Genomic DNA, 21,997 nt, shown 5'->3' with positions numbered 1-21,997 from the left:
TTTTGTTTCAGTGTATTTTTTCAGAAAGCCCGTCCAATTTCCTACAAGTTTGTCTTTGACCACTTTTTGATACGACGCAACGGCTTCGAGATACAGTAATTTTTAAGTTACAGAATACAACAATATTTTAATACCTTACGCCCTTCTCAAATGTTATTCTCGAGTACTATTTGCTCCATATGCACAAAAATGGCTTTTATAGGCCTAGGATAACATGTCTACAAAGTTTCATTGAAATCGGAGAGGGTCGGGTACAAAAGTATCAGAAAAATTTCTGATTTGAGCTGGAATTGCTCTCTCATTCGACAAGGATAGATGATTCCCCCTCTATTATTTTTCTTGTCAAATTCCAATGATTGTAAATCAAAATAAAGAAAAAAAAGTAGTTTTTTTAAAGCAGGACAGTAACAACTTTATTTAAAGACTTGTCTTCAAAAAAATTCAAAACGTCAAAATTTTGCTTGAAAATGAAATTTTGATTGTTAAATGTTGTACAATCTGCTGTATACGATTTGTAAGTAATTGTAAGATTTGAATTAATCAATTATTTATCTAGTAAATAATCAAAACATTCATAAATGATCTATTGAAAACTCAATGTAGTTTCATATTTAAAAAAAAAATAATTGCATTAAAAAACATTAAATTCGAAATTTATTTCTCCACAATGTCTCTCCTGGGGGGAAACTCCAAATAGACGTTATAAAAAATATGGGTTAAAACTTAAAAACAAATTAAAAAAAATAACTTCAAAAAAATCTGAAAAATGCTTATTTTGGAGAGATTGCCACTGTGCTCTGCCTGCGTCGCCGAGTAATTTCTCCGGCTGATCTCATCCACTACGACGCACCGTTCGTCCAACCACACAGCTGAGAATTATCTTCAGATCGATTGATTACAATGTGGAGTGACACACAATCGGTGGTCAATGTCGCGTCGTCTCACACACTTTTACCCTCAGTAGTATACAGCGTAACGTCAATGAATTGCCGTTATTACACACGCCCCGAGTGTGCTGATGAATGAACGAAACAGAAAGTGCCTGTGTGTATATTGTTAATGTTATCATCTTTGCTCTCGTTCACTCGCATTTCAGAGCAAGTCTGCGCCGCGCGCCGGTCAAAAGCTCTTATCAGAGAGCGTTTAGTTGATGAATTGCTACAGCCGCCGTTGACGCGTACACTAAGCCGTATAGTCCTCTAGGAAATGTGTGTTCGTGTATTTAGTGTACCGGGAGGTGTCGATTTACCGGTCCAGTACCTTTTAACCAGGTGAAAATAATGCATTAGTTTCAGTCACCTGCCGGCGTTACCTGGTAGTGGGTGTTACTTGGGACTTGGAATCAGTCTTCGAACTGATTTAGTGAAATATATTAAGGAAGATCAGAGCCAGAACTTGGATACCTCTGGACGGGAAATGGTGATAGCTGCAAGTTAGGATAAACGGAATATTCAAACATCAAGCATGGAGGATTCGAAGAAGGAAGGTTAGTTTCGGAATAACCGTAATGGATTAGGAGTATGAAGTACAAAGTTGTGGATGATTAGCTTGAACAAAGTGAGCTGCAACTGGATACACACGGGCGAGTGGAAGCTTTGGTGAAGTGCATTCAGTTACTCGTTCTGAGTCATATGTCTACAACATCAGCCGGGTGTTGGTAATAATACTGTTCAGCTATTAATAATCCGGTGTGACAGGAATGGATGTCATGGGATGGAAAGCATCAATTTATCTCTATTTTATATGGTGCTGATGCTGATTGGTCAACAACACCTGGATGGGAATGCTATTAAAAGTGAATGAGTGTGCTTCGAACAAATAGTTAATGATTATCTTCGTTTCATGACAAATCGTGAAAACTAAACATGCATCCTATAAGGGGATATTGCAACTTATTTTTAAGCCTTCAAAAATATTTTTTGCTGAATTCTAAAAATACAGCAATATTCATGGCTGAGCAATTCTCTACAAAATCGGTCTTTTTTAATTTTTGTATTTTTTAATCCAGCTGAAACGTTTTTGGTGCCTTCGGTATGCCCAAAGAAGCCATTTTGCATCATTAGTTTGTCCATATAATTTTCCATACAAGTTTGGCAGCTGTCCATACAAAAATGATGTATGAAAATTCAAATATCTCATGTATCTCTGGAAGGGATTTTTTGATCGATTTGGTGTCTTCGGCAAAGTTATATGTATGGATAAGGACTACACTGAAAAAATATGATACACGGTAAAAAAAATTTGGTGATTTTTAATTTCATTTTTTGTCACTAAAACTTGATTTGCAAAAAACACTGTTTTTATTTTTTTCTGATATGTTTTAGGGGACATCAATTGCCAACTTTTCGACAATTTCCAGAATGGGCACAAATTCTTTGACCGATTTATGAATTTTTGAATCAATTCAGATTTAAAAAAAAATCGAAATATTGGTCGTAAACATTTTTCAACTTTATTTTTCGAGGTAAAATCAAATTTGCAATCAAAAACTAACTTAATCCACCTATGTGGTTGGAGCCTTCCTCACAACAATGGCTGTACACAAGTTTCATCTATTTTTTAGATCCGGCTTCCAAAAAGTACATCGATATCACTTAAGTGGCCATATCTCGAGACAGGTTTGCCAGATCTTCAATGTTTTGCACTCGTTGGAAAGGTCTTTTGATAACCTAACCAAGAATGGGTCGGATGGTGGATCCGGACATAGTTTACATACACCCAAAATTCAGAATCGAGATAATCGTTCTCTCAAAATTTATTGAGGGCTCAGTGCCAAAATCGATAGAATAATAGTACCAACTCACACCATCATAACAAATGAGTTCATTCGTTAGTTGAATCAATAAATCTCCAACAAGTGTCATACATCGACTTCTGACTTCTCCTTGGTCACCAAGCTGTGGTGGCCGAGGCAGCTAAGTCATTGGATTGGTGTGTCAAAGGTATCTGGTTCGATTCCCGTTGTCGACACTTTTGGTTTTTTGTTTGACGGATGAACTTTTTTTGCAAATGAACCTCGAGAGAATAGTTCTATCGCCCATCTCGAGCTGTGTTCTCTGCGTCCGTGAATGGTACCACTATTCTCTCGACTCGAGACCATCATTCTCTCAGACTAGCGCTGCCAGTTTTGGGTGTACATTTAAGTGAGATCCGGCTTCAAAAAAGTACATCAATATCACTTAAGTGGCCATATCTCGAGACAGGGTTGCCAGATTTTCAATGTTTTAGACTCGTTGGAAAGGTATTTTGATAACCTAACCAACGTTGGGTCGGATAGTGGAGCCGCACATAGTTTACATACATTTAAGTGAGATCCGGCTTCAAAAAAGTACATCATATCACTTAAGGGACCATATCTCGAGACAGGGTTGCCAGATCTTCAATGTTTTAGATTCGTTGGAAAGGTATTTTGATAATCTTACCAACAATGGGTCGGATGATGGACCCGGACATAGTTTACATACATTTAAGTGAGATCCGGCTTCAAAAAAGTATATCAATATCACTTAAGTGACCATATCTCGAGACAGGGTTGCCAGATCTTCAATGTTTTGGACTCATTGGAAAGGTCTTTTGATAACCTTACCAACGATGGGTCGGATGATGGATCCGGACATAGTTTACATACATTTAAGTGAGATCCGGCTTCAAAAAAGTACATCAATATCACTTAAGTGGCCATATCTCGAGACAGGGTTGCCAGATCTTCAATGTTTTGCACTCGTTGGAAAGGTCTTTTGATAACCTAACCAACAATGGGTCGGATGGTGGATCCGGACATAGTACACATACATTTAAGTGAGATCCGGCTTCAAAAAAGTATATCAATATCACTTAAGTGACCATATCTCGAGACAGGGTTGCCAGATCTTCAATGTTTTGGACTCATTGGAAAGGTCTTTTGATAACCTAACCAACGATGGGTCGGATGATGGATCCGGACATAGTTTACATACATTTAAGTGAGATCCGGCTTCAAAAAAGTACATCAATATCACTTAAGTGGCCATATCTCGAGACAGGGTTGCCAGATCTTCAATGTTTTGGATTCGTTGGAAAGGTCTTTTGATAACCTAACCAACGTTGGGTCGGATGATGGACCCGGACATAGTTTACATACAGTTAAGTGAGATCCAAATATATGTGAAAACACATTTTTATACATAACTTTTGAACTACTTATCGAAACTTCAATCTGTATAAAACTCGATCTATGGGACCCTAAACCAAGTCGAATGCAACAAGTTCGGGTCAAATTGGTTCAGCCAGTGCCGAGAAACATGAGCTAGTTTGTTGGTCACATACATACATACACACACACATACACACAGACATTTGTTCAGTTTTCGATTCTGAGTCGATATGTATACATGAAGGTGGGTCTACGACGTTTTTATACGAAGTTCATTTTTAGAGCAGGATTATAGCCTTACCTCAGTGAGGAAGGCAAAAATACTTTAGTGAAATTTTGATAAAGTGCACCGTTTTGAAGTTATAGCCATATTTAGGTAACTTTTTTGAAAATATTCACAGTTATTTTTTTTTTCAATTAGAGCCCATGTTTGCCCACCTTTGAAAAAAAATAATTTTGAAAAGCTTAGAAAATTCTCTATATTTTGCATTCTTGAACTTTTTTGATACGACCCTTAGTTGCTGAGATATTGCTATGCAGAGATTTAAAAAACAGGAAAATTGATGTTTGCTAAGTCAAACCCAAACAACCCACCATTTTCTAATGTTGATATCTCAGCAACTGATGGTCCAATTTACAATGTTTAAATATGAATCTTTTATGAATGTTCCATTTTTTCCTAAAAAACTTTAAAGATTTGGATACTCATTTCTTAGATACAGAATATATAATCATAGACTGCATTTGAAAACTGTCTTACATGTATACATATATATTATAAATTGTATATTTGACCAACAAAGACAGCTGTCAAGAGGTATGATAGTTTATTGATCAAAAAGGGAAGACCGATACTAATTTTAAGCCAAAAAGATACAAATTCAGTCATTTTCTGCTTTTCTGGAGGAATTGAGAACCAGAGAAAAGTTTAAAAACATTAAAATGAAAAAAAAATAATATGCTACCATCGGAAAAGTTAAAAAATCACTTAAGAGTAATTCTCTAAAATATTACACGTTTTTGAAATTTTAGATTTTGTATTTTTATAATTCAAACTTTCCATACAAGTCTCGTACAAATTCGCTAGCTGGTCTTACAAAATGGGTATGGGAATAATTTAAAATCTGTATTTTGGGAAAAAATACGATCGATACGGTATTTTTAGTAAAATTGTACGTTATGATATGGACCAATGTTGTAAATGAGTGATAAAGATTAGATAAAGATAAAGTGATAGAAAAAAACATCATTTGATGATTCTTGCACCAAAATATCAGAGAATAGGGCAATGGTCACTAAAGCTTGTGAGTTCTCTTATTTTCACTTGCTTGCCAACAAGAGCATTCTCTTTCTATCAAGCTTTCTCTTTTACTGTTTCACGCACACTCGCCGTAGATTCTTCTTTTTTTCTTCGAAAACCACAATGGCAGAAGGATTTATGGCGGTTTTTGTGGCTACGTTCTGTTAAAAGTGGATAATTCTGAATGTAAAAACGAGAGAGAAACGGAGATTGTACGAGGGATTGTGAGGCGATAGAGACCGGCATTTCTTGGTATCTACTGAGAATTTCGCGACGGAAAGAAGGGCAAATGAAATATTCGGAATGATGATTGTAGTCGCTGAGAACTGAAATTTTGATATTTTTACAACACTGATAAGGGCAGCTCAGGAAAAAGCGAACCCGATTTTTTTCCATTTCAATATTTTTTAAATTTATTTCTAGATGTAAAATCGAATTTGCAATTGACCAAAAAAATTAAAGTATCACAAAAAGTTAAACACATTGTAAAGTCATGATACTGCGAAAAAAATTAAAATTTCAATATATTCATAAAAATATTTGTTTTTTCGAAAATGTTGCGTCAATTTTTAATGTGTTTGATGTGTTGAAAAATGCTCTGTTTGATTAAATATACGAAAATTAACGTTATTCAATGTATCCTGAATCGTTTACAATCAATGGTACAAGTTTTTTCAACATCAAATTCAATTTTTAGCAAAATTTTTTTTACTGTCCTCCGATTTTTCGAAAAAAGTTCAAAGGGGAAATACTTTCGCAACTATTTGTTCAATTTTGCAATTTCAAAAAGGGGCATATGTGAAATTTTCTGATCTTTTCAAAAAAATAATTCCAAAATGTTCAATTCAAGTCTAACATTTAATTAGGCCAAAAAACACTTATGCTAGAAATTTTCAAGTGTTAGGCTTGATGAGAAAATATTTTAATTTAAAACATATGAAAATTTTAAATAAACTTCATTATTTTTTCGTTGTAAATCGTTGGTAACCACAATTTCCTTAACAATTTTACTTTCTGTCCACAAAACCTCCTCCACAACCTTCCCAGCTAAGTCAATTAAAAAGCGTACTAATCGCTGAGCTCATAAGCACATTCAATTGTCTCAGTCTATCAATTGATTTCGATTACAGCTAATCACTCATTGTTGGGCGATAAATCGCTCGCTATATCGTACCGTGCAAACAAAACTTTCCATTCGTCCTAGTGAGGTTCAAATTTCATTTAATTCATTTCTTGAAAAAATTAGAAAAAAAATATTTAATTATGCAAGTGAATTGTTGTTGAGTTTCTTTTCGATTATAAACACTTTTATCTCAAACTTTTTCCAAGTGTCGATCATTCAAGCTGTTTGTGTACTCCCTGTTGAGTGCAAACAACCCTTTCATAATTTAGTACACACTACTAGCGTAGTGAGAGGTGTAAGCATTAGAACCGGATTGAAGCACTACGGCAGCCAGTCCGTCGGAGCGGTGCGTTATCTTATCTTATCATCGTCGGGGTATTTATATGGGATTTGTAGGAGGACGCTCGGGTCTTTATGGGGTTCAATTGACCATTTATAGGCAGATAAAACCGAGTGGCGAATACGCAAAGAAAAACCAACCTATCATGCCATCCATTTTGGAGCTGAGCCAATAATAATGTGACGTTTGACGTGCCAATGATTTCAATTGAACGTTCGTGATTTGTTGATTATTTGCTATCACTGTTTGACGGTTTTTTTTTTTCGAGTTTTGAGCGGGTACTTGAGCCGTTCAAGTGTGACATTGAAATGGAACCAGACGGTGGAAATGTAGTTTAGAATTGTGTTGACCAGATGCTTGAAAAGGTTGGTAATACAATGCATTTATTGCTTAACTTGTTTGAATACAAATTTTGACACGCAATAAAAAAAACTTTTTTAACATTAATTTTAGGTGGTTGGTGCCTTCCTTACATTAATAATGATTTTAAAATATGACATTGACCGACTTACAAGTGTTTTCATAATTTGTCTTAAATTCTCAAAATAATATTAAAGATTAATCTAAAATTTCAAGGTCAATGGCCAATAAAACTTTCTCAACCCACATATCAGTCTAGTTTAGTATTCGACCTTACAGATCAGATAGGTTCTATCCACCCTCCAAAATTAGACGTTTACAAGCCACGTGCTCTCTGCTTGCCGTCTACTACCTGCAATCGATCATTGGCGATATCCAATCAATCAAACTCGCCGGTCTCCCCAACGGAGAGAACCCTACTACCAAACGATTTGTTATTGAAAAGAGACACCAACCGGACACTATCTATAGAAGCTGTAGATATGACAAGTATGACGGGCTTAGTGGGTAATTATGCAACCCGCGGTCATCGACGCTATCTATTGTGGGAGATACATATATTTACTACCTTGTCCGAGTGCGTCAATACAGGGAGGTCTAATCTGAGGATTTGTTTTGCTTTCGATTTCCAGAGGTCGCGTCCACCAGCGGCGAAGTGAAGGACGTCGAGGGTGAGCCCAAGGTAACTTGCACATTCCACACGCACCAACCCGACTTGGTAGTTTTATAACTTCTCCATGTTTTTTTCGTTTATTGTGTTGCTGCAGAAGCTCAAGTACCCACGGGCCATTCCATTCATTATCAGCAATGAGTTCTGCGAGCGGTTCAACTACTATGGCATGCGAAGTAAGTGTTTTTTACTGAGGTAGCTGGATTAGTGTGCACTAATGGAGGTTTATCTTTGATCCGCAGCGATTCTGGTGCTGTACTTGACCCGTAAGCTGGATTACGACGATGACACGGCAACGGTACTGTACCACTCGTTCACGACCCTGGTGTACTTTATGTGCGTCATCGGTGCGATTATCTCGGACAGCTGGCTGGGAAAGTTCCGAACGATCCTTTACCTGTCGCTGGTGTACGTCGGTGGCAGCACGCTGATCGCGCTCGGAGCGATCCCCACGTGGGACGTCGACGCGCGGATAATGACGATCTTTGGGTTGCTGTTGATCGCCATCGGTTCCGGTGGTATCAAACCGTGCGTGGCGGCCTTTGGCGGGGAGCAGTTCAAGATGCCCGAGCAGGCCAAGTACCTGGCGGTGTTCTTCTCGATGTTCTACTTTGCCGTCAACTCGGGCTCGTTCGTGTCGACCATGTTGACGCCGATCTTGCGCGAGGACGTCAAGTGCTTCGGCGATGACGATTGCTTCTCGCTGGCGTTCGGCGTTCCCGGTATGCTGATGATCACCTCGATCATCATCTTCTTGCTGGGTAAGCCGCTGTACAAGATCGTCGCACCGGCTGGAAACATGTTCATGAAGGTGTCCAAGTGCATCTGGGTAAGTGACATTTTGTTTCTTAAGTTGATCGAGGTATAACGAACGATTCTTCTTCTACAGACTGCCATCCGGACACGATCCAAGGAAAAGTCCGTCAACCCACGCGAGCACTGGCTGGACTACTCGGAAAAACGCTGGGGTCAACAGTTGGTGGATGAGACCCGCATTCTGTTGAACGTGCTTCGGCTGTACATCCCTCTGCCGGTGTTCTGGGCTCTGTTCGATCAGCAAGGTTCCCGATGGACCTTCCAGGCGACTCGCATGGACGGCGATCTTGGCTTCTGGACGATCAAGCCCGACCAGATGCAGGTCATCAATCCCCTGTTGATCCTGGTCTTTATCCCACTGTACGAAGTTGCCTTCTACCCGCTGCTGTCAATGATCGGTATCCGACGACCACTGCAAAAGCTGACCCTGGGAGGAATCTTTGCCGGAGTCTCCTTCGTCATTTCCGCAATCATCGAAATGCAACTAGAAGACACGTACGCAGTGCTCCCGAAGGCTGGAGAATCCCAGCTGCGCATCTTCAACGGTATGAACTGTGACTACAACGTGGAAACCAGCCTGGCCGATCACGCGACGTTCGTGCTGAAAGCCAAGGAGATGTTCGAGGAAAAGTACGTACGAGTCAGCGGGCAGCAGTCCTTCACGTACAAGTTCTCATCGAACTCGAATGACCCGGCATGTAACGCAAAGATCATCGGACAGTTCGCAATGGAAGAGCACAAGCAGATTTCGTACTTTGTGAACAATCGAGATGGTTCTGCACCAAATTTGATGCGCTACGAAGACGAAACGGACAAGTCCTCCAAGGGTTATCCGCTGTTCCGAGTGCTTGGTAACACCGCCCAAAACACCACGATCGTGTTCAAGGACCTGGACTCGGGCGATCCGTTTAATCGTCATACCAACGGAACTTTCGTCTACGACATCGTTGATTCCTACCCATCTCGTTACGAGATCTTGGTTGATGGGAAGCCCACCAAGGAGTACACGTTACGGCTTGGCGGAGTCTACGCGATCATCGTCGGTGAAGAGGGCAATGACTACGTGAGTATTAGCCCGGGTCAAAAAAATTAAAATTGCTCAAATCAAAAAGTATATGATATTGCCCGAAAGAGTACTCAAAATGGGGCCTACAGCCCAAATTTCAGCCCATTTGGTTGAAAATTGGCTTGCCTTGAGCAGGAACAAGTTTAAATGGGAATTAACCCGTAAAACTTGAGCAATTGGGTACATTGCTCTGTACAAGTCTGTCGTTGAAATTTAACGACTTTTGCATGCCTTTGGTTCCAAGGGGATGGTCTAGGAAACAATTCCTCTGAAGGGTGCAAGATGATCCGAGGCCTCTAATCTTGCCTAGAAGCAGATTTATTCCGGCGTCGCCGAAATTCTCATGGTCCCAGCAAAATGTACAGGGATAAATCAAAGCACACTAAGAAGGCTGCCTCGATCAGAGGACGCCACATGTCAATCAGCCACCACGTGGCAGGAGGGTATGTGGAAATTGGAGAATAAAATGATATTTGACGATTATAAAGTGTTTTTGCACAAATATCTGACTAAATAAAATGTTATAACATTGACAGAACCACTTTTAAAGCCAAAATTGGAGAAACCCTCCTGCCACGTGGTGGCTGATTGACATGTGGCGTCCTCTGATCGAGGCAGCCTTCTTAGTGTGCTTTGATTTATCCCTGTACATTTTGCTGGGACCATGAGAATTTCGGCGACGCCAGAATGAATCTGCTTCTAGGCAAGATTAGAGGCCTCGGATCATCTTGCATCCTTCAAAGGAATTGTTTCCCAGACCATCCCCTTGGACCCCATGGTATGCAAAAGTCGTTAAATTTCAACGACAGACTTGTACAGAGCAATGTACCCAATTGCTCAAGTTTTACGGGTTAATTCCCATTTAAACTTGTTCCTGCTCAAGGCAAGCCAATTTTCAACCAAATGGGCTGAAATTTGGGCTGTAGGCCCCATTTTGAGTACTCTTTCGGGCAATCTCATATACTTTTTGATTTGAGCAATTTTAATTTTTTTGACCCAGGCTAGTGAGTATTGCTTACGATCAGTGATCATCACTTCATTACTAACTTTTTACCATTCCAGTGGACCGAAGCGATCGTCGTCACCGAACCCAACTCCGTCAACATGCTGTGGCTGGTTCCGCAGTACGTTGTAATGACCCTGGGCGAAGTCATGTTCTCGATCACCGGGCTGGAGTTCTCCTTCACCCAGGCTCCGGAGAGTATGAAGTCCGTACTGCAAGGCTGCTGGCAGCTGACGGTCGCAATCGGTAACCTGATCGTGGTCATCGTGGCCGAGGCCAAGTTCTTCGACGCCCAGAAGTGGGAGTTCATCATGTTCGCCGTGCTGATGTTTGTCGACATGGGCATCTTTGCCGTGCTGGCGTACTACTACAAGGCCATTCCACTGAAGAACTACGACGAGGACGACGCCAACACGACGTTGCCGATCGAGGACAAGAAGAACGGCGACGGGTTGGACAATCCGACTTTTTCCAAGAGTGAATAAAGTGACAACGCTTAGTTAGGCTAGCAATCGAGCTGTTGTACAGCTTATGTTTAGATATATTAGGAGACAAATAAATAAACTTTCTTGTACACATTTCGAGCATGACTCATCGTCAATTCCGGGCGTTGATCGTGCAGAACTGCGACGCCAGTCACGCTTCATCAATCTTGTCCGCAGGTGATCGCGCATGACTTCAGGAAGACTTGTTTACCACATTCCATTTTCAACCCAACTCTTTGTTATTGCCGGTGAGCGACGATCCAAATCGGTCATCCCCGAAGGTCTGGGCCCGCAGGGAATGTTTTTGTTTTGATCGAGATTCCCCAAATATCTACATCCTGTTTTTGCAACGTGTGTTCTTCCCAACCCTATAAATCAATGAGGCTGTTTATGAGGTTCGAATCGTAGTTGTTGGAGGCGTTTTGCGCCGGGTCATATTTATTCTTTTTAATCGACGACGACTCGAATCGTGTGAGTGTGATTCAGCACGGTTTGGCTTGGAGGAATCCAAGTGAGAGGGGAGATGTTATTAGATCTATAAATAACGGCTGATTATATTGCACTCCCAATGGGTGGATTGGAGTCGTGCACTTGGGGAAGTGTCGTGCACGAAAGTTCAATCTCAATTCTAATCGATGATATATGATAGAGTTACGGACACACTGTGATAACCCGTTAAGTGCTTGGGAAGGGAATACATGGCTCAGAAGGTAATTTAGTGTGATTTATTGTTGTAAAAGTATTATTGTTATACCTAGTTGGATGTACAAAATTTGTTGTGAATTGGAGCACAACAATCAATAAGGACAATAATTTAACAAAGCAATTTGAAATTACTCAAATAAATAAAAGATTTGATTTAAACATTCAACATTTTTCCAATTTTCTAAATGAAAGTAATCAAAAAGCAAAAAATAAATAAATCGAAAAGCAACTTTATTTTAGGGGAGAGTGGGGAGACTTGATCCCCTTTTTTTGTATCGCACAAAACTCTGTCAATTTCTCACAAAACTATGAACTTTTTGCATGAATTGAAAGCTTAAACATTCAACTATGTTTGGCTGATAAGGGTATTTCACCAGATAAACTCTTCGAATCATGCCAAGTGTTTTAAAAAAAATATTTTAAACCGGCATTTTCAAAATGTTGGGGGTAATTTGATCCGCCTTTCATCATTTTGAAAAAAATCTTAAGCAAAATGTTTCTTATTCATCCAAACTTTTAATTTTATATAAGTTACAGCAATTTCACATTAAACCTGTACGTTTGTGTTCAAAATATAACAAGTTTAGCATGCAAAATATTTAAAAACTTGAAATTTTCTTTTTTAGACCAAAATTGAGCATGTTTACAAAAGCTGGTAATTTTTGTTTACAAAACATTTGAAAAATGGTTCAAACTGCAGTAAGTTATGTACAACTATACTAAAGGAAACTATGTACGAAAACCCAGCCCAATTATTTAATCTTGAGGCTGATTCCAGTGACTGTAAAAATGCAGGGATCTAGTCTTCCGTAACGCATTTTTTTAAACAATTGATTGTAAAAATAGTATGACGATAAATTTAACGTCAAATGCGTAAGGGTTTTGGAGTTGATATGTTTATCAAACAATTCATGTATAAAAAATATTTTTTTGAATAATTTTTGAGTGTTTTCCAGACTTATCAAAACAAAGAAAAAAGATCTCTTGGAAGTTTTTTGCAGCACTTTTTAGAAAAATGTGTGTAACTCAATCTAAACATTTTTTAATTTTTTTCTTTGTTTTCTACAATGAGTTTTAGTCAATTTAGCACAACTTTCTAGAACAAAGCTAAATGTTTTACCCACATGCTGACGAGATACAGGCTTGGGATCAAGTGTCCCCGGGGATCAAGTCTCCCCACTCTCCCCTAAACAACGACAATCCACAAGATTTTTAAACGGTAATTGAGAAATGTAATACAGTCCAAACTCGATTATCCGATGCCTTAATAATCCGAAGCCTCGTTTATCCGAAGTTTCGATTATCCGAAGTTCGATAATCCGAAGGTTTGTATAGGACTTCGGATAATCGAATCAAACAAAAACAATATTTTTTTTTATTATTTTAAACATAAAATTCATAACATACGTTACAAATAGCATTTTTAAATATTTCGTCACCACCATTTTGGCCGCCATTTTTGATTAAAAAAAATCTAAAACGCATTAGCTTGGTTCTTTCAATATTGGCCTTTATTTTTGATTACATCCTCCATTACATTGTCCTGAGAGAATTTTTTTGAGCTCTTAGGATAATCGAGTCTGGATTGTTCCTACAATTTGAAATTCAAATCAAAATATTGAACAAAAAATGGCAATAAAATGGTTACATAACTTACCCTAAAATATATTTCAAATTGCGAGTCTAAATTCATTATCAAAAATTTAGATCTTAAAAAAACAGTGAAAAGGTCACCAACCCCCGCAAAAATATCCAAATTTCCGCTCAAAAACAAGAATTCCTCTTCTTGAAAACCAGTTTCAACCCTTTATTGACACACGAAACCGTTTCTTCTGATTAATTTGTCCACCCAAAAAGATACAATAAATTTTGCCTACTCACATCATGTTCAACCCCCGGCCCCAGCCCCATAAACATGGATTTAATCTGCGAAATACAACCGACACCGCTAGCCGGTGGACTTCCTTCTCCAAAGTCACCGTTCGCGGGTCCGAACCGCACCAAGGTGAGTCAGATCTGGTTAGTCCATCACCTTTTTGGACTCTTTTTTTTGTGTAGAAACGTGTCGAATAAAGTTCGTTCTTGTCGAATTTACTGAGTGGTCAATGGATAAACCTGACTCGGAACGACTCAATTATAGATAGCATTAAAGATTAGGTTTTTAGCAAAAATGTGATATTTGTAACTGCTGATTTTCAATAAAATCAAAATAAAAAATAGTACAAGGCCAAATCTTTACTCAGTACCATTCAAAATTATCAGTGAACATGATAAATTTCAACATCACCACCGCCAATCGGAGAATGTCACGTCCCATTTCTCATGTCTTCTAGGACACGGTCAGCAAAAAGCTTTTTTTATATATTTTTTCAGCAACGTGTCGACGCGTCAACTACTTGACCCCTTGGACTCTGAGTCATATGTTGTTGTGGCTGATGCTTTATGTCGAGGATGCACCGAAATGGGCGTCGAGAGTGTCAGATTGCCTCTCGAGGATGGAGTCCGATTTGTTGGTTCTTTATTTTATTTAAAAAGATAACCTTAGTTTTTCAAAAAATCAAATAAGATGGAACCTGACAAATTTAATCAAATATCAACTTCAACCCTGCCCGACGAAAAAGCATAAACGCGCTGTTCCATGTTAAACACTCCGGGCTGACATTTGCAAATAAGTCAATTAACAGGGGGGCATAACGGCATCTCCGTAAGGACAAGCAAGCGCGCCAAATTATGCCACTTTAACCGAACCAACGGGCGCGCAAGAGAGTCAACGCACCTTTTGGCCACCCATGTTAAAAGTGCCACATGTGGGTTGTTTTGCTGGGTACAGACTTTTAGAGCTCCCCCCTCTCGTGCCCAAATCGATCGAAAGTTGACGTTCTTGACCGATCGAGATAATTTATCTCGAGTGATCGGAAAAAGCTTCTGCGCAGTTCGAGCGAACATTATTGGTGGTTAATTGGTGAACAGCTGTAGATTAGCACTTTAACATAATTTAAAACATAAGATAAGCAGATATCTAGTTGTAAGCTTTTCTATTTCTATACCTTTCCAAATTTCGAAGGTTTTTTAAAATAATTTTTCCTTCTCTTGGCAAACCCATTGATAGAATATCCAATTATATCAAATTGAACTATAGTACAAATCATAGTTGAAAGAAACTCCAAAACTCTTTGAGGCAGCCATGCCAGATATACAGATAAATCTGTATTTTACAGGTTTTTCGATTCCAAAAATCACAAAAATTTGTATACACAGATTTGTTAAAAATGATTATATTTCAAAATTTTAACAATTTAGTAAATGAATAATGCTTAAATGTGATTAAAAAGCTTAAATCTGCTGTAAAAATTGTAGAAGTGTCTTGTATGGGTTCGAATTTGACATCATAAAGATAAAATACAGATTTATTTAAAAAAAAATACAGATCTTCCATTAAATAATCTGGCATCGATGCTTTGAGGTTATTAGGTCTATTAGGAATTACGAAATTGTGAATTGATAATTTTCTGAATAAAAACTAATTAAATTGAATTGAAGATAGGCAGATTAATATAACTATACAATTAGTCTCCAAATTTAAGAAGTCAAATTTACAAAAAAAAAGTACAACTCCATGAGACATTGAAAAGAAGCAATTTTTTCATCATTAGTTTTCCGTACAAATCTCCATACAATTTTGCGGGCTGGTCATACAAAATAGGTACGTAAATATATGAAAATCTGTATTTTGACATTGGATTTTCTGATCAATTAGATGTCTTTGGCATTCATAAAAAAATAGTTACAGTATTAAAGAAAATTTCCCATATTTTCGGAATGTTTGGAATATTTCCTACAACTTTCTCTTTGCGACTCTGGAAATTAGTTTCCAAGGTACAGCCTCACAAAGAATTCGAAACGATACAAATGAGTTTTTCTAAGTGTCACCTTATTAGTAATTTTTAACTGACAATCTCGAAAACTGTTGTTTTAATTTTCAATGTTAATTATAAAAAAAAATTGTGAAATTATCTAACCTTTTAATAAAATGTTAAATAAATAAAAATATTTTTTAAGATTTGGTCTAAAATATGAAATGAGGAAAGTTATAAATTTGCAGACCTTTTTAAAAGTTATGCATGATTTTGAAATTTAGAAAAGATCAGAAAGTTTCACAGAAGTTTTATTCTTTAACATTGAATATCGAACCCGAAAAATGGAAAGCAATCCACTTTAATGACCCCCGGGTCTTTCAAATTCAAATTTGATTAGAATTCTTTGCAAGAATGTCTCTCAGAAACTTACTGTCCAATTTTTAAAGTAACTGAGCGAAAATTGTAACGACATTCTCTGCTTTTCATACATATTCATTTGAAGTTGCTTTTCTCTCAAGAAGTAATTTTCAAATGCAAAAAAAAAAAACAAAAGAAATTGAAAATATATACCCCGATTGGCTTTAACTTGAGAACTGTAGAGTTGGTTTGAAAAAAATGCAAATTGAATTCGATTTTTAAAAATGTATTTTTGCCATTTTTTTCGACATTTTCAAAGAAAAATTCTTTTTTTTATTCATATCTGCGGAACCAGATTTTGCACCATATCAAACAAACTCGAAAATCACAAATTATGTATTTTGGGAACTCGACTTTAAATAATCATAAGTTCAATAAAAAATTGGATTTTTAAACCTATTATCTATTTTTTAAGAAAAGCCCTAATCATAACCTACAACCTTACGGAAGACACCAAATCGATCAGAAAATGGTTTCTCAAGATTTCATACATCTACATAACTTTAGGACTAGATTTTTTCTAAGAAACTTGACATACTTTTTGAGACATTGGTTGTAATGTCTCAAAAAGCATGTCAAGTATGACAGTTGAAAAAAAAATCTATATGAATGAACATTATGAATACAACCCTCAACTCTGGCTAAGCTTTAAGAGAGACAAAAAATATTGAAATAGACAAGTACAGAAATGTTTTGGAACGACTCGAAACATTTGTAAAATTGAATGTGACGTTATTGTAAAATTTAAATGCCTAAAAAACTACCGCCAAATGACTCAAAAAACATGGCAAACATGCTAAAAATTAATTGAAACTTCCTTTTTAATTTATTAGTTTTCTCTAAATTTATATTATTATTTTTTAATTATTTTTTTTTTTGCGCTACATAATAAACCAGGTGTTTCAATATTTTGTTTAGTTCTCAGTCGGTCATATTTCTATTTCTAATAAAAATTTCGAAGTTGTTTGAAAAAGAATGTTCGATGATTTTTAAGGCATTATTTATAAAAAGGAGGAAAAAACGTTCACAAAATCGTACAAGTTTTGTGTAGAGCTCCGATTATTGATTTGGTTTCTTAATTTAAATCTTTGATTATGATTTTAAATGAATTCATGAACCATGTTTTTGTAATAAGAATGGTTATAAAAATACGATTTAAAATTAAAATATTAATTGTTTAATGTTTCGACTGATCTATACCTATGAATCTATACAGCAATTCCACTTGAAAAGAGTATAAACAAAAAAAATTGTTGCATTCTATCAATTATGAACATTTAGGTACCCAAAAAATGTATAGGTCATTGCTGAAATGTTATATTTATAACAATTTTAGTACCGTCAGTGGGGGTGACTATGGGTCAAAAAACGATACAACTCTCGTAATTTCTTAATAACAAAAACAATTTAAACAACATTGAAAATCTTTCAACGTAGATTTGTTCTTGGATAGTTTACTGACATTTTCCCAAAATATGGTGCATTTTGATGAACACTACCTTGAATGCCAATAGTTTGAAAATTGACCCAATCTCACCCCTTAGAGGGGGTGACATTAGGTCAAATGAAACTAAAATGATGCTCAAATACAACGATATGGTAAAAACAAGTCATCCAACGGTGTTTCTTGTTCGAGGGAATCGTATTGACATGCTACAATGTTTGAAGTGGAGATTTTCAAACATTTGGGTAGTTTTCGAGCAATTCTAACAAATGTATTAGAAAAATGATTTTTCGAGAGGTCATTTTTGGCCAAAAACGTACCTCAACTTTAGACAGCTGCCAAAATAACAGGATTTGTTCTAGGAACGAGATTTTTTCAGCGAAGTCATCTTAAGATGTCCCCTACACAACCCTTTTAACAGAATTCAGTTTCAATGAGAAGAACCTGAGAAATAGTAAAATCCGTAAAAAATCACTTTGACCCAATCTCACCCCCCCAGACCCAATGTCACCCCCACTGACGGTATAAAAAGTTGTTTTTTTCTCGTGTCATTTTCCCGTTTTTTGCTAGCGGCGTGTCACAAAAACAGTTTTCAATTTCAAAATATCAAAGCTCGGAAACGTACGGGTCGACATCTCCAATTGTTTATATGGTATGTGGGATTTTTTTCCAAGGTATTCTATAAAAATATTTTCAGATATAGGCTTTTTAGTCCATACACGGTCAAAATGCTATTTTATATTTTCATACGACTTTTCAAACGTTGGGCTGGATATTTCAGTCCTCAAATCATTTTTTTTTTCTTGAAAGGCCAACGAATCACCTTTCATTTGCGTTCTAGACAGCTTGAATCGGATGAAATTACGCAGAGTTACTCCATTTCAGTTTTCAAGTATTTCAGTTTAACAATACATCTCGGATTAGTTTTCAAAAAGACGTAAAAGCCAATGGTAAACAAAGCCTTTTTTGCTTCGGTATTCGACCAACTTACGATAAACCAATTTCAAAAATGCTTAAGATTGTTCATCTACACTTCTTTCAAGTGCCCCAAAATAAAAATAAATGAAATTTTGATACAGTTTGGAGAATAACGAATATTAGTGTCGGAGGTCACGATGGCTCTTACGGCTTTTTGAAAACACACCCGAGACATTTACTTTGTTTTAAACTAAGGGATCCACCGATATTTTTATATTCAAACGCTATAGATTTTCAATAAAGATTATTGTCAAGTGCAATCAAATTAAATTATTATTATTATTCCCGTAAATGCAACAATTTTGTGAGAAAAAAACAACAGCCCCCCTGAAATGATGTGTACCCTTACACATAAGATTTGGACTATAAATATTTAGATAATGTTATTCAACAAAATTATTAAATCACTTCGTCAAAGACGTCACATTAAATCACTACTCGTTTAATCCAACATTTATATTCTGCCTCATTAAATCTTCAACCCGCAACAAAACATTCCTAGCTCCACCATTCACAAACCGACTTGCTCACCGAATGCACCCCCTCCACCGTTTATCTTAATTAGAATCCATTCAAATTTACATCTCAGCCGCGTGTTGACCACTGCGCGTCAAACACGCGGCGTTTGAAGAAAAAAAACGGACGACTTCAATGCATCCGCCGCCGTCACAAGCGACGAACCCCCGCGCGCCGATTTCGTAAATCACTTCAAAATCTCAACTGGTTCTTTCTTTCCCGCACACACACACGGCAATTCCGTTTTCGGTTGGCCAAAAGGAGGAGGAGGACATCTCTGCGATGAAGCTGTCCTTGGGGAGACCTCCATCGAACTGTGTCGGAACGGGGTGAGCAACTTTCAACGGGCCGGTTTTCTGCCTGAGACCGATTCTTGCCTACCGTAATGGAATTATAATTTGTGCAGAGATTTTTTTTTGTTTTGAATTTCGTCAGAAAGTTTCGGCGAAGTGATTGGCATTAATTACTCGCTGCCCGTTGCGGATGGCTGATTAGTTCCCATGACAGTCAAAATTCCGCCCGTCCAAGACAATACAAACTTTCTGGGAATTTCCAGAACCTGGCGAATAACTCCCAAACGAGAATCCAAAACTAATTACATTTCACGCCGGTGAGCTGCTGACCAGGAACTCGGGTCACCACGAACGCCGCTAGCACAAAGAACCTGAGGATCCGTGACTGAGCCATCTTGGACACACCTGGAGTATGTGTTCTGATCTTCGACTCTTGAACACTTGGACACTAAACTTGAGTCGCGTCTTCTCCACACAATTATCACGATTAATGGTCCCCGAAACGAGCCACACTCTCAATTAGCACATTATCGCGGGCGCAAATCTTCCACTAACTACACTTAGTAGCTTATGCTAATCGATGTTCGCAATCACTACACTTAGTCACTACTTAGGATGGTCGGACGATCGTTGTCGCGCAACGTGCAGTTACTGACTGAGCTGGGGTACGGTGTTGAAATCGGATTATAAAATAATGTAAACAACCAACTTGATCGCGAGAGGATCGCGGAGAGAGAGAATAAAATCTTTGCAATAGTTCTCTCGAGAGTGATTCTGAAGAAACTTTTGAATTGATCTTCATGCATTTAGTGCAAAATATTTCTCAGAAATTCAATTCCTTTTTTCAAAACATTAAAATGATATTTAAAACAAACCTATTATTAAATTTTCATTTCAGTGGGTTGATGATCCAAATTCGACAATTTCGCAGAGACCTCGCTCACTTTACTCTCTTATAAAATTATTACTCTGAGAGCATATCTGCGCGGTCTTCTTAGTTGGACCACGTGGGGCACGTGCACGAACTCTGATTTGGTCTGATCGTGAAGATCACCAAGTTCTGTAAAGTTTGAACTCTCCGGTGGTCGCGTCCGAAGGGGTGCGTACAGATCAAACAGCGGGCAATGCAACGTAATGCACAAGGGTGCGTAATTGCAAGCTTTGGTTATGGACGAGGCTGGATCGGCGAAGGTAATCGATACTAGACGGTAGAGGGAATTATCTGATTTGAACTGTGTGAAGATTGCTTGGTGAGTTGGAAGAAAAATGACAAATTTATGTCATTATCAGCATACAAGAATGAGAAATTTATTTGCGACGTGATCTTGATAACATTTTCTTTGTTTCTCGACCCGGACAGACGGTAATAACAATTTCAATAACAATTACTGTTAAAATAACAGAAAATGTTATGGAACCTTCTTGAAAAATCCATTTTTGCATAAGAGTTTAATAACAATTTATGTTATCATAACAAAATTTGTTATTGGTCTGATATTGGTTGAAAGCCAAAACAACTTGGGAATAAATTTTTTTGTTATGGAGAATAACTCAAACTGTTAATAGGATGATAGGGTTAGTTGTTAAAATAACAAAAAAATAATAACAATGATTTGTTCGAAGAATAACTAAAAATTTTATTAGTCTGTTATTACAATAACAATCCAATAACAAAAAAAAATCTTATCGACTAATAACAAATCCTGTTATAAATAACATAAATTGTTAATGGCCTAGTATTTTCAAATATCAAACAATGTTATTCCCAAGTTATTTCCATCAGCTTGGGTCGGTTATAAAACAAAGTTTTAAATTAATCGAGAAATTAAAAAGAAAGATGTGAGCCGGTAACATGGAGTGAAACTTTTCCAGCTGTCATGGAAAACTTCACAGAACATTGACAGAAAGTTTAACTCCATGTTGCACTTTCCCAGTCAAACGAAACGGAATCTAATTAGAATCGTATACAAATTCCGTTTCTAACGCAACAACCGGTTCGAACACGGAACCGCTTGTTGCGTTTGAAACGGAATTTGTATACGATTCTAATTAGATTCCGTTTCAGAACTCGGATTGATTTGACTGGGTTTAATTTCTCAATAGTAACCGGGCCGACGGAAAAACAAAATTAATAATATTTCAATAACAAATCCTGTTAAAATAACGAAAAGTGTTATTATTTTATCCTGAACTTCAAGAAGAAAAAAAAAGTTTCTGGTAAAATAACAAGATTTGGTATTGACGTGATATTATATTGAAAATTTTCAATAGCACGCTAATAAGAGGAAATGTTACACATTTTAAAAACTCTCCTAATAACAAGATTTGTTATTCGTTAGGTATTCTGACTTAGAAATAAAATTACCATAAATCGCACAAATGGAAAAGTTGTTATGTGTCCATATCACAATCTGTTATTATTTTTTCTTTTGTTAAATATGTTTAGATCTTTGGGATAATTTTGTCCAATAACGTCTTTATTTTAGCCATGA

The 21,997-nt window shown here is 37.2% G+C and overlaps 2 protein-coding genes across 2 annotated transcripts in view; one reads left to right on the top strand and one right to left on the bottom strand.

The window, feature by feature from the left end:
* Positions 1–20,161, bottom strand: part of LOC6034707 (leucine-rich repeat extensin-like protein 5) — a 30,984-nt gene extending 10,823 nt beyond the window's left edge. The window contains exon 1 of the mRNA XM_038253180.1: positions 19,812–20,161. Coding sequence (XP_038109108.1) covers positions 19,812–19,899 — 88 coding nt within the window. The 5' untranslated portion in view covers positions 19,900–20,161. The remainder of the gene's footprint in view (positions 1–19,811) is intronic.
* Positions 1,182–11,391, top strand: LOC6034706 (peptide transporter family 1). The gene is made up of 6 exons (XM_001844935.2): positions 1,182–1,486; positions 7,888–7,937; positions 8,023–8,101; positions 8,168–8,754; positions 8,815–9,804; positions 10,870–11,391. The coding sequence occupies exons 1-6, from the start codon at positions 1,465–1,467 to the stop codon at positions 11,293–11,295; spliced, it is 2,154 nt and encodes a 717-aa protein (XP_001844987.2). The 5' UTR covers positions 1,182–1,464; the 3' UTR covers positions 11,296–11,391.
* Positions 20,162–21,997: the final 1,836 nt, after the last annotated feature.

The sequence above is a fragment of the Culex quinquefasciatus genome, chromosome 2 (genome assembly GCF_015732765.1).
Source record: "Culex quinquefasciatus strain JHB chromosome 2, VPISU_Cqui_1.0_pri_paternal, whole genome shotgun sequence".
Classification (NCBI taxonomy): domain Eukaryota; kingdom Metazoa; phylum Arthropoda; class Insecta; order Diptera; family Culicidae; genus Culex; species Culex quinquefasciatus.
Note: the sequence above shows the minus strand (reverse complement) of the source record. Positions and strands in the feature narration are given on the sequence as shown.

Excerpts from the sequence above, each read along its gene's own strand:
- LOC6034706 (XM_001844935.2), top strand. The coding sequence starts at position 1,465 with ATGGAGGATTCGAAGAAGGAAG. Across the intron at positions 1,487-7,887 it reads GGAGGATTCGAAGAAGGAAG|AGGTCGCGTCCACCAGCGGC; the intron begins GTTAGTTTCGGA and ends TTCGATTTCCAG. Across the intron at positions 9,805-10,869 it reads GTGAAGAGGGCAATGACTAC|TGGACCGAAGCGATCGTCGT; the intron begins GTGAGTATTAGC and ends TTACCATTCCAG.